The 15,712-nt window shown below is 43.3% G+C and overlaps 1 protein-coding gene across 1 annotated transcript in view; it reads right to left on the bottom strand.

Moving 5' to 3' along the window:
* Positions 1–14,035, bottom strand: part of LGR4 (leucine rich repeat containing G protein-coupled receptor 4) — a 102,960-nt gene extending 88,925 nt beyond the window's left edge. The window contains exon 1 of the mRNA XM_080815286.1: positions 13,712–14,035. Coding sequence (XP_080671412.1) covers positions 13,712–13,896 — 185 coding nt within the window. The 5' untranslated portion in view covers positions 13,897–14,035. The remainder of the gene's footprint in view (positions 1–13,711) is intronic.
* Between the last annotated feature and the right edge of the window lie 1,677 nt (positions 14,036–15,712).

The raw sequence follows: 15,712 nt of genomic DNA, 5'->3' as shown, positions 1-15,712 counted from the left end.
ACAAAACAAAACAAACAAACAAAAAAACTGTGGCCACAGATTCAATCATGAACAGCCCTGCTGCTAAAGAAAAGAGCACCAGATCCGAACAAGAGCCCATCCGGTCCATAAAATATTAACAGTTTAATAAACATCAGCTCACGCAATCAACAAACACAATGTTCAAGTCAACGAAAGAGTACCAACTAAATTAGTACCAAGTTGACTAAATGAAATGCCTTGGGGGGAAAAAGGCTCATGGGTGATTCACTTTTATGCTGACTTCCCTATAAAAACACCTTCAACAGGAGAGGCAGGAAATTCCAGTGAGTGAAAGGGAGCGGCTATATGGAAACCATCACGGTGCACACTTCGCTTGTTCATTTACTTCAGGGTTTTGGTTCAAAGGAGCACATTCAGAAATGTGCGCTTTAAGAAGCAGAAAAGCGAGTATGCTAATGGATCCTCATATACCATCTCAGCAAATTCCACAAAGAAAAAGAAAAAGCAAGCCAAAATGCACACAACTGATACTTACTTTGCGGACATAGAAAAACACTATTAATATAAAAAATGCAAAAGCTTTCAAACAAAGAAGTACTAAAAGCAATGACACTGAGACATACTTTCCAAAAAAAAAAAAAAAAAAATCTGCTGTGAGTAAAAGATCCCTTAATTTTACATAGTAAGTACATTTTTTTCATGTAAGTTATTCCTAAATCCAGTCAGTCTCCGACTATATGTACAGGTCTGTATGCGTTTGCAGGATGCTTTATGTTCGGTTCTGATCTTTTCCCCCTGTAAAAACCTGTAGCTTCTCACCATTTCGTTTCTCATTTTACTTTCCCCTCTTGTAATAAACTGTCAACAATTCAAGCAAACTACAGGAGGTACAAACAAAGAGCAAACACCTGAGCTCCACCAAGTACCAACCACTACCTGTGGGACATTTGAGCAAGTTACTGAACCCTTTTGAATCTCCGTATACACAGCTATTAAAATGGGAACCATGCCAGGGACCCAGAATGATTACCGTGGAAATTACAGTTAACACACGGAAAATGCCTGATACACCAGGAGGCCCAGCAATTCTCACCAAATTCCCTTTTTTTGAATCAGACTTTCCAAACACGGACATGCTAAAAATTCAAATGTTTGTCACTATAAGCAAAATGTTCCGCAGTGGGAACATTACTCCACAAGTCCTCCTCAAGGGATATCATAGTAACGGTCAGATGCCATAAAGGGAGCTAAGTATTCTCTTCTGGGGTGCCGGGCTGGCTGGCTAAGTCAATAGAACATGCCACGCTTGATCTCAGAGTTCTGAGTTTAAGCCCCACTTTGAATGTAGAACTTAATTAAAAAATAATAATTCTACTCCTTTAAAAAGTACATGCACCGAAACAAAATCAGTTTTTAACAGCGTTTGCCGTTACTACATACATACCATGCTAAGAATATACAGAGGCTCTAAGTAATTGGTAATATCAAACCTTACTACAGCTCTAAGACATCTAAACCTAGACCAACGTTTTATTAACATACACTTACCACTGGACCTAGGATCTCACTCCTACATATTTACAAAGGTGAAATGAAAATCTATGTTCACACAAAACCTCTACGTGAATATTCATATCGGCTTTATTTGTACTTGCCAAAAACTGGAAACAAGGCAAGTGTTTCTCAACTGGGGAATGGACAAATAAATTGTGGCATGTCAATGCTGGCAGAACTGTACACTAAAAAAAAGGGTGTATTTTAGAACTGAGAGATTCGAGAGAGTTTTCCTATGATATGAATTCAAAGTTATGAAAGTTAGTTAAGTAGTCAAAGTAGGAAGATGGAACACCCAAGATTAAACTAGTTATTTTAGGATAAAAATATGAAGGCACTAAAAGAAAGGGGAGGACCACAAACAGACTCATTAAAACCTAAGCTTTTGAAAATATAACCTCCCGGGAGAAAAAAATTTAAAGGAAATCTACGATAAGCATTTTAAAAAGGAATTAGAAGAAAATGTGAAAGGCAGTAATTTCTCTCAGCGCATTGTTTTTACAGCTAAGGTACAGTAATGATACCAAGAACCATCCGAAATACCTTCTAGATAAGATGTACATATACATTCAAACGTTTGGCTCTTTCTGGGATAATACAGGAGTTCATTTCCTTTTTAGTAAATCCATTCCTGTCAGAAACAGCTCACATGTCTAGGAAACAATGAAACTAGAATTTCAGGCTGGGGTAACTTGGGTGGAAAAGACCCTGATGAAATATATGTCATCTCCTCCACCAAAGTCATGAATCTTCTCATCTAGGGATGTCATAGGTTTTGTTTTTTGTTTTTTTCTCCTTCTGGAATGCCACCTCAGCCAGGGTTGTGCCAAGGGCAAATTCTTTTAACACAGAAGACCTGAAAAAGACAACAATTGATTTACCCCTCTTTTTCACGTTCTTGGCCTCTCCCGCCACACCTGCTGACAAGCCTCCACACCGTGGATTCAGATGCCACAAAGCAAAGCCGTTAATGCTAGCTGAACTGAAACAGAGTCCCTAAGTAGAAGGCTGGTCCTATGCAACAGAAACCTTTAAAGGTCAATGCAGCAGTACTTGGCTAGTAGAGAATGATCAATTAGCCTTGAACTGACAAGAAGATAAACATGGAGGCAGACAGTCCTCGAGGCATGCTCTCTTGGGAATCAAGCAACCTCCTTCCCAACTTGTGTATCCGTTAAACACATACCACATCAAACCTGGGGGTGCAGCATCCAAATGTCCTGCACACACACACACACACACACACACACACACGTATGCAGACACAAGCTCCCAATGGTGAAATATATGATTAAGTCAGAAACCCACCACGGAAGCAGGTCATAAAAAGTTAATTCAAACTAGTATTAGAAATTGATTTCTCCAAAATACAACATTCCATTTTCAAGAACGTGATGGAGCTTTGGAAAACACAGTTTGATTGCAAGCAGCAGAGCCTGTGGTTAGCACACAGACTTGCCAACCTACCATGAAGTATGAAGCTTTCTGCTGCATGCCCTCACAGCCCCAGACTATTTGCAAAGGACAGGAATGAAATATTCCATATGTTTTCTTTGTCAGTGACATGGCTATTGAAAGCAAGGCCACGGTAGTCTCCCTGCTGAGGGACGGGTCAAGCTATTCATGTGTAACCAGGCAGATGTCAAGATGGTAATGGGAAAAACATCTCAACCATTTTTTTTTTTTTTTTTAAGAGAAAGAGACCCAGGGTAGGAAATGCACAACTGTAGTTGAAACACTCAGCCGATCTAAATCGGCTGTGAGCACTGCTGCATATGCTAGCTGCTATTCTGGCTTTACCATTTATTTTCAAATCAGGTCTGAATCAAATCCCAGAAAAGTTTTTAAAGTTTCTGAGGATGATTTAATGTGCTTAACAAGAATGCCATGTCACTTTCTAGAAATACAGAAGATCTTAAAGAGTGGATTTTAGTTCTAAAATGGCTTTATCCACAAAACTTGAGCATTAATCTCAAACATTAAAAAAGAAGACAGAGATATCCAAATACCAATAAAATATCACTTTTAAAGCAATTAAAAGAAAAAGTTCTCTCCTAATCTGAATGTTTCTTAGAAACCAAGTGATGGGAAGAAACAAGAATGCAGCTAAGCTGTCAATCTTGAGTAAATCTTATCCATCCCCAAAATGGAAAATGATCTGAGAAACTACAGTAGGCAGTCATTGGCATGAGGCTTCCCAAAGAGTTAAGCACAGCTTAATGAAAATCCCTAGTGTACCAAAGTTTGGAAGTGGAAAATTCATATCTAAAGATCACACTAATGGGGCCCCTGGGTGGCTCCAATATGAGCATCAGACTCTTGATTTTGGCTCAGGTGGTGATCTCTGAGTTGTGAGATCAAGCCCTTATTGGGCTCAGCTCAGAGTCTACTTGGGATTCTCTCTCCTTCTTCCTCTGCCCCTCCCCCCACAAAATAAAATAAAATAAAATAAATTTTTAAAGACCACACTGACACTGCCTAAGGTCACATGTCTTTTCGCCGTGGAGAAATACACCATGTCCCCTGTAAGGATAGCATCTTTCTACTTGACCAGTCATCTCAGGAAAGCTGTGCCAATCACAGAGACCCAGGGGAACAAACGTGATATCCCCTGAGCTCTCTCCTTCAGGGAAATTGTTAACTAACGGCACCCCCCCAATCAGGCTTTCCTGTTAAAAGGGGAGAAGTACCACCTATGAGAAGATATATTAATAAAAGTGCATATATATATATATACTCTTTCTCCACTTGGATCTTCATGGTTTTCTGAATGAAAAAAATCTGCCAGGTAACTAGACATTTCCCCATTAGCACAATGGCTCACCTGCGAAGTCTACACAGGCTTTGGACCTGGTATACATTCAAAGAACCAGAGAAAAAGGGTCCACATACACACAAGCAACTGCTTAGTCACTTCCAGAAGAAATGACAACAGATCGGGTCCTGGCCGTCACTCAGACAGGTCATGCTGAAGTTTCCCAGGTGTGATCCTTGAAGACAAAATGAAGTTACCTCTTTTTGCAGACGGAAGAGTCGATGTTCAAAGTGGTTACGTGACATGCCCATGCTGATTTGGGAACTCAGGGGTCTTGATTCTTTGTGCCATACTCTCAAAAACAAAACCTTTTTGAAGGCCTGCTCATAAAGATAGGCCTATAAAAAGAAGACTCAAGAATAATGACATAAGGCACCTGGGTGGCTCAGTTGGTTAAGTGACTGCCTTTGGCTCAGGTTGTGATCCTGGAGTCCTGGGATCAAGTCCCACATCCAGCTCCCTGCTCGGCAGGGAGTGTGCTTCTCCCGCTGACCTCTCTCCTCTCATGTTCTCTCTCTCACTCACTCTCTCTCAAATAAATAAATAAAGTATTTAAAAAAAAAAAAAAAGAAGAATGACAAAAAAAGCTGGATTACGTGACCACGGACTCAAAATGACCTTGAAAAGAGCAGAAGGCCAACAAGAAAATTTTTCTTTGTTACAAAGAAAGGAAAATATTAATATTAAAAAAAAACTAATCAAATGAGATGAACTAGCAGAAGTAGCACAGAAAAGATGAAAAGTGAAATTATAAGAAACTTCTAAATATCAGTAAATCCATGTGTAATTTTTACAACATGATTCTAAAATATTTGAAGTGTATTAAGTTCACTTAATAATCCCTTAATTCTGATCATATTGTATAAGAATTCTGCCTATGTTTCAATTTATCTCAGATAAGGAGAGTTTGAAGAGGACCAAAGGGCAATTATCACTTTGGAAAACGCAAAGACTGGATGAACTGAGTGCCTAAAACAAAAGAGCATATGATGGGGCGCCTGGATGGCTCAGTGGGTTGAAGCCTCTGCCTTTGGCTCAGGTCGTGATCTCAGGGTCCCGGGATCGAGCCCCGCATCGGGCTCTCTGCTCGGCGGGGAGCCTGCTTCCCTCTCTCTCTCTCTCTGCCTGCTTCTCTGCCTACTTGTGATCTCTGCCTGTCAAATAAATAAATAAAATCTTAAAAAAAAAAAAAACAAAAAAACGAAAGAGCATATGAAGAGTCTTCTAGAACATTAAGAAACCTCAAAGGTAGTCGACATTATTTTCTCTCTCCACAACTTGAAAAAGAGTCAGTAGACTTCATTTTTTTTAAAAGCAAACTCTATGCCAAACATGGGGCTTGAACTCACAACACTGAGATCAAAGGCCACATGCTCTACCAGCTGGGCCACACAGGCACCCCAAGAATTGGTAGACTTTAAAACAGAGTTACTAAGGTTTAAATTATTCAAGAGCTCGTGATCTTCTCTGGAGACTTCTCCCACGGGAAAGCAGCCCTCTGAGATGGTTTCCACACAAGAAAGGTGACAATCTAGAACAGAGTCGTGACCTCTGGTCTCCTCTCTCTTGGGAAAATCTTGTCTGCCAACCCCTTCTCCTGTGATCCATATAGTTTCTCCAAGGGTCTCTTAGTATTTTCTCTCTTGGGAAAATGGGGAGAACCCAGAAGTTAACAACACAACCTAATCCCTAGAGTTTCAGAGAAAACCTTGCCAACTTGGAAGTACACCCCCTGTCCTGCACCTTTAAAACAAGAACCATGGGACACCTGAGTGGCTCAGTTTGTTAAGCAACAGACTCTTGATTTCGGCTCAAGTCATGATCGAAGGGTTATAAGATCAAGCCCCCCATCAGGCTCTGTGTCTGTTTGAGATTCTCTCTCTCCCTCTCTCTCTGCCCTCCCCCCTCCCCATGCTTGCTAGCATTCTCTCCCTCTCTCTCTCCAATAAACAATAAGTCTTTAAAAATAACAAGAACTATGACAAGTGTGAGAATTGGGAAATCTACCTATCTTCCTAGGAGAAGAGTTAAAGTTCTTCATGGAGGTGTTGATGTCACCCACTTATACTAAGTCACTGTCTGCAGTTTGTACTAGCAACTGCATGTGAGAACTTCACAGCCTGAGGGAGAATGGAGAAGTGAGACCGGAAGCAATCTAGGCTCATTCCTTGGCCCTGCCCTAATCTGGCACAAAGGTAAAGGTACCATGTCTCAGTCAGATTTATGTCACTCTTCTTAGGAGGGACAACTTTCTCAAATAAAACCTTAAAAATGTACAGGGCTGGGAGACTTAACCTCATGACTTTTCTGAATGAGGTTCTGAAATCTGATTAAAGCATCAAAAATATTTTGTTGTCAGGATGCACTAAGATTTTTATTCCTTCAATGGTCAATTTTATATTTAAAACTTTGTTTAAAAAAATAAAAGGCTACATTCTATTGTAAAAATAGAGAAAAAGAAAAAACTAGCTAAAGGGGCTTACATAACCTTTTACTTCTCTTGATTTTTAATACTTAAATACAAATTAATTTTGAAGGATAAAGTATCATTAAGTAACTTGAAATATATTAGATATGCTTCCTCCACAAGTTTCTCACTAGTACAGACATCAGACCAGCCTGGGATCTAAATGGCCCAGCTGCCTCCCAAAATATCTATGGTTTACATTTCCTTACAAGGCTATTCTTACATTCTTATGGGCCCACATGTTGCTACAGGGGGGCAAATCAATGCCTTCCCCATAAGGCCTTTCAGAACAGAAAAGCTAGGGAAACCAGAAAAATATATTTCTTAAAGATGTTCACTTCTTGGACCTGGACTGTTTAGAAGGGCATTCCTGTTCTCAATCACTTGCATCAAAAAAAAGAGATGCCTAATGCCAAATTTTGCTATCAACTTAGTTGACAGAGGGGGAGAAACTGGCTACTGTGACAATTAAAATATGTAATGGTACCAAACATGCTTGAGATTAAAAACAACCACCCCAAACATGCAGAGTTTTAACTGCTTGTACATGACACAACACACTTCACTGCACTTTAAGAACCTTGCTTAAAAACAGTGCCAGCCATATACAAATATACACCATATATTTCTTTAAGAACAAATACTTAGGGGCATCTAGGTGGCTCAGTGGGTTAAGCCTCTGCCTTCGGCTCAGGTCATGATCTCAGAGTCCTGGGATCGAGCCCCGCATTGGGCTCTCTGTTCAGTAGGAAGTTGGCTTCTCCCTCAGTCTCTCCCTCTGTGTGCTCTCCCTCTCAAATGAATAAATAAATTAAAAAAAAAAAAAAAAAAAAAGAAAGAAAGAAAGAATACTTGTCTGTTAGGGGGTGAATCCAGAGTAGACTACTATATAATTACATCTTGCCATTTAAAAGAGGTACTTGAGTACAAACTTGCTAAAGTCTTTAAAAATTGAGGTTATTAAATGTATATGAACTATAAAGTCATGATCTGTCTTTTGCTAACACTGATTTCTAAACTCAGTTTGAAACTCACCCAATTTCAGACCATAGAGGTGCTACCTGGCCTACAGCTGGACCATCAAGTACTTAAACACAAAAGAAATGCCTAGAAAGGCAGACAAATTAGCCATTTGTGTAAGAGTACTGATTTGCTAAACTTTAGTCCTAGCATTTTTTTCTTCCCTGGCAGAACTTAAAAATAGAGCATTTTATCATCCTAATGAAGCTCTGCAAAAGAAGCTAGAGTTCACTTAACAAAGTTGGGGGAAAAAGGAAAAAGTTATCCGTATTCTTTTATATATAAGAAAAGCTGTTGGAATTGCCAAAAACTCGAAGGCTGCCTGAGACAGTTAAAGGCAAGCTGGCTAACACCCTTCTAAAGCCAAATCCTTGAGATCTAGCTTAAAAAATTAAAAGAGCAAAGCTGTCTTATCAAGAACACTGTGAGTTACATTAGTTACATTTTTCAGAGTTAAAGGCACATCTGGCAGGGTTTAACTTTTAACCCAAGTGTACCAACAAATACTGTACTTTTATGGAAATTTATCTTTTTTATAGAGAAACAGTGATAGACAGTCTTAGGAAAAATTTCAATAAATCATTAAAGGATTCTGAGAACTTTACTTGCCTAACAGTTAACACAGGTTCAGCGAAATTCAAAGCAGTGAGAGACATTTGCCATCATCTAGTCCAATATCCATCACTTATTGGTAAGAAAAAGTGGGAATGAAGGGATAGGCACAAACAGGGAGACAGAAACCAAAATCCAAACTTGCAGGCTCTCAGTACTTTCACTATTATCAAAATGACTAAAATAAGAATTTGAGAGAGAGACTGAAAGAGGCCAAGAAAATGCCTAAACTTGCCTGGATCCACCTACCAGTAAAAAACTTTGATCTTCCCTAAGAGATTAAGTTGTCAAATGTTACCTTACAATTCTAATGTTAAGAGCCAAGTGCCTGGACATTAAATGCTTGCGATACCATAACCGTCACAAGCATTCAGTTCGACAGAAATCATAAAACATTAGCGGTAACTGCAAAACCTGAAGGAGCCTTGGATAAGAGAATTACGGGTTCAAGTCCTGGGTATTGTTCAGAGCAGGACATTGTTGCCCTGTGAGGGAATGAGCTCCCCATTCAATGGAAACATTCCAGCAGAGCTGGACAACTGAAGAAGTTTCCTAGGTGGGCGAGAGGTTCCATGATTCAGACAACTATACTTCCCTTACCCAAGGGAGAGGATGCAAGAAATGTATTTTAAAAAAAAATCAGGGCGCCTGGGTGGCTCAGTGGGTTAAGCCTCTGCCTTCACTCAGGTCATGATCTCGGGGTCCTGGGATCGAGCCCCACATCAGGCTCTCTGCTCAGCAGGGGGCCTGCTTCCCCCTCCCCCTCTGCCTGCTGCTCTGCCTACTTGTGATCTCTTTCTTTAAAAAACAAAATAAAATAAAATAAAATAAAAATCAAATTCTAGAGAAAGAAAATTCTTGGCAATAAGAGTTGTTTACTTCCTTGTTTTACAGGTGGCGAAACCAAGGCCCTGAGGGGTTAAGCATGTCACCCACTCAAGGTCACTTGTGCAATTTATTGACAGGTCTGGAAACCAGCTCTCCATATTCCCAGCAGAATGCTCTTCCTTCTCTTGTATTTAAAGAGAACCCAGCAATTCAGCTGGTTTGTAAAATGAAGAATCTAAACTTAAAGATATTCACATATTGGCTTTGTTTAACACAAAGTTCACTTGTATGTGAGATTAATGCATTTCTAGGAAGACACACTACACAAACTAAACATTAAAACTTACAGATCCTAATGCAGAAATCAAGAGATACCAAACTCTACCAACAACAAAGGTATGAACATTAAGCCATTGATGACTACCCGCCAGAGAATATAGGAAACATCAGAGAAAGCAGAAGAAAATATTTTCAGATGATACTGTTAAAAGAAGAAAGCTGTTTGGTGTAGTGAAATAATACATCTTAAGGAAGAATCTAAGATCAGGCTTCCAAATGAAGAAAAAAATAACATTATTTTAAAAACACTTCAAAGCCTCTCAGGTAACCATCAATTCTATATAGAAAGCTCAATAACCTGCCCGATGTACAGGATACACACACCATGAAGGCTGGCGAGATTATGACTAATTATATGGAAGTGAGGACATTGAGTAACTTTTTGTACAGTATCCAAATTACTGAAACAGAATGATTTTATTTTCCAAGTGTTAAGCCATACCCACAGGAAACAAGCAGGGCTATTCTACCCTAGCAAAGCGCCTTAGCTAGTCATGCATTCTGCAACAAGTCTCCATGGCAAATTTCCTAACACACACTTCTAAACACAAAGAACTCCTCCTCCAAGTGAGTGGTAATGAAGAGGCTTGTGCAACTTCACCCAGAATGAAATCCTGCAGCTCCTGGGATCTTTTACGAGACGATCATAACATTATCGTCACCTTGCCATCCTAAGATTATGTAAGAATTATAAAATCATATAACTTCTGGAAGCTACAGAAGGCCTTAGAAATAATCTAGTGAGTCCAATTACTTCATTTTTCAGATAAGAAAACTGTTACCCCGCACACACACCTCAAAAAAAGGAGAATGATTTGCCCGAGGCCACAAAATTACTTAGTGGCAAGGTAAGGACTACGATCAAGGGCTCAGACCCCCCAGTGTCTCCATGAAGCCACAGAAACGGCCTGTGTCATCTTAACACTGGTGACCAGACGTAATGTAGGATGTGGAGATCTGTGCTCTGAGTCCATGGCACCCAAACGTTTAGGCAGTAACACAGGAGACACATGTGCACAAACTTCTCCCCAACACCACTGGGACTTCATCTCTTTCTCTCAAGCCTCTGGGAGTATAGGTGATTAAGAGTGACCGGTTACCATTACTATAGGAATAACCTTGAATCCCTTTGATAAAATAAACTTTGGAATTTTAATACCAGTAGGAGGACTTCCTTTAAAACACCTCAGGGTGAATTGTGACAAGCCAGTGTATTGTGTGACACAAGACTGAGAACAGCTCTTGCAAAATATAAATCACCAGTACAGGTGCAGCAAACAGTGTGAACACAGGAATCCCATCAACAATACTGAGGATTACATCTGACTCTGCCCCCAGACTCGGATAAAGCAGCTTTCAGCAGGAAATAGACACTGTTGGATGGAACAAGTTTAAACGAGCCTAACGGAGAAGCAGCAGTATCCTCTCTCTGGGGCTTTCTCAAATCTGGACAAAAGACTAAATGCTGAGAATGCTGAATTTGGCAATCCTGTGTGGGAATGATGTCTGAATTCCAAGCCCCGAGTCTGCCTTCAGTGTTGGCCTTAAGTTATTCTCTCTTCACTGCAACATTTTTAAGTGCCTCCTGTGTACCAGGCTCTGTGTACTCCAAGCTGAGTAAAATAAAATCTTTGCTCTTTGTAGGTCCCAGGGTCTCCAAAGTGGAGTGCACACACCCCTGGTGGAGGTAAAGATACCATATATACCACTGAGCCATGAGAAGAAAATAAAAGAACTTTGATTGATTGGCCTCATCTTAACTTGTATCTGTGTTTCTAATTTTCTGTGTAATGCTCCAGAAATTAGGAAAAGGTGAGCAAAAGTTTGGGACCATGGATCTAATCCCTTGCTATGTAACTGTGGCTCACTAAAGCTATAATGGGACAGCAGATCAGAAGTACCTGGAAAGAGTTCCCAGATGATCAGTGGGACTGTGCAAACCCACAGCACCTGCCCATGGCTTTTGAGATTCAACATGGCTTTTGAGATTCACTGGACCAGCTGGTCTCTCAAAATGCAAACACACTGCCCTTGAAATGCCCTTTAAGTGGGGCAGCCACATATACTTTTGAGGATGAAATGAAGAGACAGGGATGAAATAAGGAGTTAGCTGTCAGGAGGTCTGATCACTCTAGCTATAGGTCACAAGTGGAAGAGGAAAATGTAGCACATTTGCTCACCACAGCAGCTCAGAAAGTGCCAGGATGGTGCTAGCTTAGGCAACCTAATCTGGACAGATGCCAATGACTTCTGGTTCCCAAGCCTCAAACAGGGAGTTCTGGAGGGCTCCAAGTTGAGAATAGGGCATTTGACTACCTCCAGTGAGTTCTAAAGGAAGATGATCTGCAGACAGGAAAGTGCTCACATAAAAATGTGCTATTTCTTTGGGGTTTTAGGTACTAATGGAAAACAGCCCCTTTCCTTACAGGACAAGACTGCTCATCAAAACTGGTGGAATCTACTAAACAAGGTCTTTACTACTGGTCAAAACAGCAAGAAGATGCTTTTCTACAATTAGAGAGGCTTGAGAGGTCAGATAAAGGCACCTCTCCTACATGAATTCCCTGTCACAAGAACAAGGAAAAAAAGAGCCCCATCTCCTCTACACAGTTTTCTTCCCCTCACTTTCACTGGAAACTGCCCACTTAATGTAACTTTTTGCAAACTGCTCTCCACTGCAAAATGAACTTCCTTTGGTAAGAAAGTTAAATTTCACCATACTGGAGGAAAATTACTTTAAATATATAACTAACACGTGAGAAATAAGGAGGGGGAGCTGGAGGCCAGAGAATGAGGCAGATTCCAAGTCAACAGGCTGCAATACTCAATAAAACCCCATTGGCAGAGAGCAAGCCGAACACCGCCCACCACCCACCTAGAAACACGACAACGCTCTGGCCTGCACAGAAAGGATTTCTTCACGGGGTCAATTACTCCTCTAAAATTATTTATTTCTAAGAGGTCCCCTTCCTTGGCTATAAGGCAAAAGGAAATTCCCTTCACCACAGACCTCTCAGAATCCCTTCCTCAAACAGCGCTTTCAGGGCTCTTGACTTAATCACTCCGCAGGCCACACAACACACAAGCGCATACACCAAGCCCTGCGTTCAGTTACCCTATTTTTTTAATGGTCGTATTTGCCAACACCTATTTCAGTTTGCTCTTCTTTTCTGAAGGGAATGTCTAAAGCCTCAGGTCTCCCTTTTGAGGAGCAAGATTTTAAGATGTCAGAACCCTCTGAGTGACTTTCCCAGCCCCAGGCAGCTCAAAAGAAAAGTTCTGGAGATGAATGTATAGCAGAAAACTGATGCCTTCCATTCTAGAAGGTTGGGTAGAGAATATGCTCTGGAGCTTTGATTTTCTTCCAACATCCTGTACCTCAGGTCAGCATTCCTTCTTTAAAAGGCCTACTCGGGGAAGAAGAGTATTTTCACCAAAAGAAACCTGCAATTTCCCCCCTCCTTCCGTCTTATTTTTGCCCAGCTCCCCCGCCCCCCCGCCCCGCGCGCTCCAGAACCCTGGGCGTTTGTCGGGGAGTCCACGGTGGAACTGGACCGAGGTGCCAGGTCGCTCTACCTGGATGAGGCCGAACTGGAAGGGGATTCACCCTGAGGCACAGGTGTTTCTGCTCCCCACATGCTGGAACCCAGAAAGCTCCAGGTGTTTCCCCACGAAACGTGCCTAGGTCTGCAGACCCAGGCCAAGTTCTAGGCGCCCTCAGCCTACCGACTACGAAGCTCTCGCCAGCTGAGCGGGAGCCCGCGTGAGAAGGGAAGGTCTCCTGAAAAGGCTGCCAGGGGCAGGCGTTTCCAGATTCCTTCCTCCTGCTTGGCCCCAGATACTTTCCGGGGGTGGGGGGGTGACTGCGCCCCAAAAGTCTGGGGTTAAAAAGCTGCTCGCGGCTCGGACCCGGACTGGCGAAGTCTGGAAAGCCCGCCGCGCGGTAGTGGGTGCTGAGCACCCCCACACACAGGTGACCCGCGCCCCGCTCCTCGGAACACGGGTGGGTGGGGTGGGACGGACCAGCGACTCTGCCCCCCGGCAACCCCTTGTCCCCCCAGCCCCGCCCCCGGCGCCCTCACCCCGGCACTCACAGCGCTTGGGTGAAGGCGCTGAGCCCCTCGGGCACGGCCGTCAGCCCCTTCCCGGAGCAGTCCACCCGACGGTCGCCGTCGCAGCTGCAGGGCGCCGCGCAGAGAGGCGGCGCCGCGCCGCTGGGCTCGGCCGAGCCGCGCAGCCCCAGAGCGAGGAAGCAGAGTAGCCCCAGCGGGCCCGGCATTGCTGCGGCCGCCTCCCGCGCCGGCCTCTCCCGCGGCGCCGCTCACTCGGCGCGCCTCCGCTGCCCTCCGACGCCCCCCGCCGCCGCGGGGCGGCCGGCCTGCGGGCTGGGGCGGGGGCTCTCCTCTCTCGGCGGTCGCGCGGGCTCGGCCCCTTCAACAGTCCGCGGCGGCAGTGCAGGGACGCGGCGCTCCGGAGTTTCGCCCTTCCCGCTGCTCCATGGAAGCGCAGAGGCAGCCCCGCTCCTCCGGCGGCTCAGGCCAGCCGGCCCGGCCGTGCGCAGCTGCCGGGGCCGCGCTCTGCCATCGCACCCGCCTCCCCGTCCCCGGCCTCGCGCCGCAGCCGCTCTTCAAGGTTGCGGAGCGCAGCCTTCAGCCATGCCGGCCCCTCGCCCCAACCCCCGCCCGGCTCTCGTACAAACACCCAGGCTCCTGCTCGCTCTCTCGCAGCCGCGGCTCAATCTCCTCCCGTCCTTTTCCCTTCTAGGGTTGCACGCTCGGGTTCCCAAGCCCCCAGCCGCTGGGTTATGCAAATCACTTAGGTACATGCAAAACTAACCCTTCTCCCGGAGCGCCATTGGCCCGCAGAGGTCTCGAGCTCATTACTATGCAAGAAGGGGAGCCGCCACTGGCCAAGAGTAGGACCAGAGGGGCGTGTTTATCGGGCGTGAGTGACAAGGTGGTGCTGGTGCTGGTGCTGGTGGTGGTTCAAGGCAAAATCCCCGACTTGGCTCGATTTGCGTGGCAGACTGTGGATGGAAGGTGGAAGGATCTGAAGACGCAGAGTCTGTTTTTTCCCCTCCCCCACCCGTCTTCTTCCCTCCGCAGAAACTGGATCTCCTAAATTGGATGACCTGAAAAGTAGAACTTGCCTCCAGCCTTCAGTTAAGTTTCAAATGACTCTCCGCTCTTCCAAAGGGTGAGGTCTTTGGGAGCTGTGCAAATAGAAAAAAGATTTTTGAGGAGAAAGAGGAAGTCTCCCTTCTGACATACATTTTTAGGTTTTAGCTATATACGGAATTAAAGCCGTGTACCCCCACAAGCCTCTCACTTCACCTGAGATCTTTACACCTATTTTGATAGGCACTGGGTAGCTAAGTCTTAGCAATGAACCACCGATGATACCAAGTTTTGGGGATCTCAGTTCAGACGGCTTTCTCACTTTCTTTAAAATCCTAAAACACAGGAATCTTGTAAGGGGCAAAAGAGGTGATGTTTCTGAACACTGGAAAATTTCTCCAGACAAGAGAACATTTGAGTGCTAGGTAACTACCACTGAGAAGTCATCCAGCAACTTTGGTGTCAGGTAATTTATCAGCATTCCTTCCTCTTGTGGATTTCTGTGGCTTAATAGACCCCACAGAATCATTATTTGCAACAAATACTGTTTTATGGGCACCTCTTTTCTTACTTTCCACTGTGCCTTTGGTTGTCTTACCATCTATATTAGGGACAGTTTTCATGAATACTTTAAGGCAGATGAGGTTAAAAATGTCACTATCATAAAGTTTACCACTCATGTCACCCAAGTAAAATTAAGGAAAATGGAAATAAATTGATACAGACCTAAGAAGTTTAAAATGAAACATTGCCATCATCTTTGCATTTGAGAGTTTACTTTAAAAATAATGCCTAGCTGGGCATATGACTAATATACTACAAATTGATTTATATGCTAGAGAGTTAATAAATACACACTACACAAATGATCCCTGAAAATAGAGTCTTGAGAGAGTCAATATATACAAACATGCCTTGACTTCCAGTTTTTAAGAATGACATATTTCCTCTAATTGTGGGTCTGAAAGAGAACTCAGA

The sequence above is a fragment of the Martes martes genome (genome assembly GCF_963455335.1).
Source record: "Martes martes genome assembly, chromosome: 10".
NCBI classification, from domain to species: domain Eukaryota; kingdom Metazoa; phylum Chordata; class Mammalia; order Carnivora; family Mustelidae; genus Martes; species Martes martes.
Note: the sequence above shows the minus strand (reverse complement) of the source record. Positions and strands in the feature narration are given on the sequence as shown.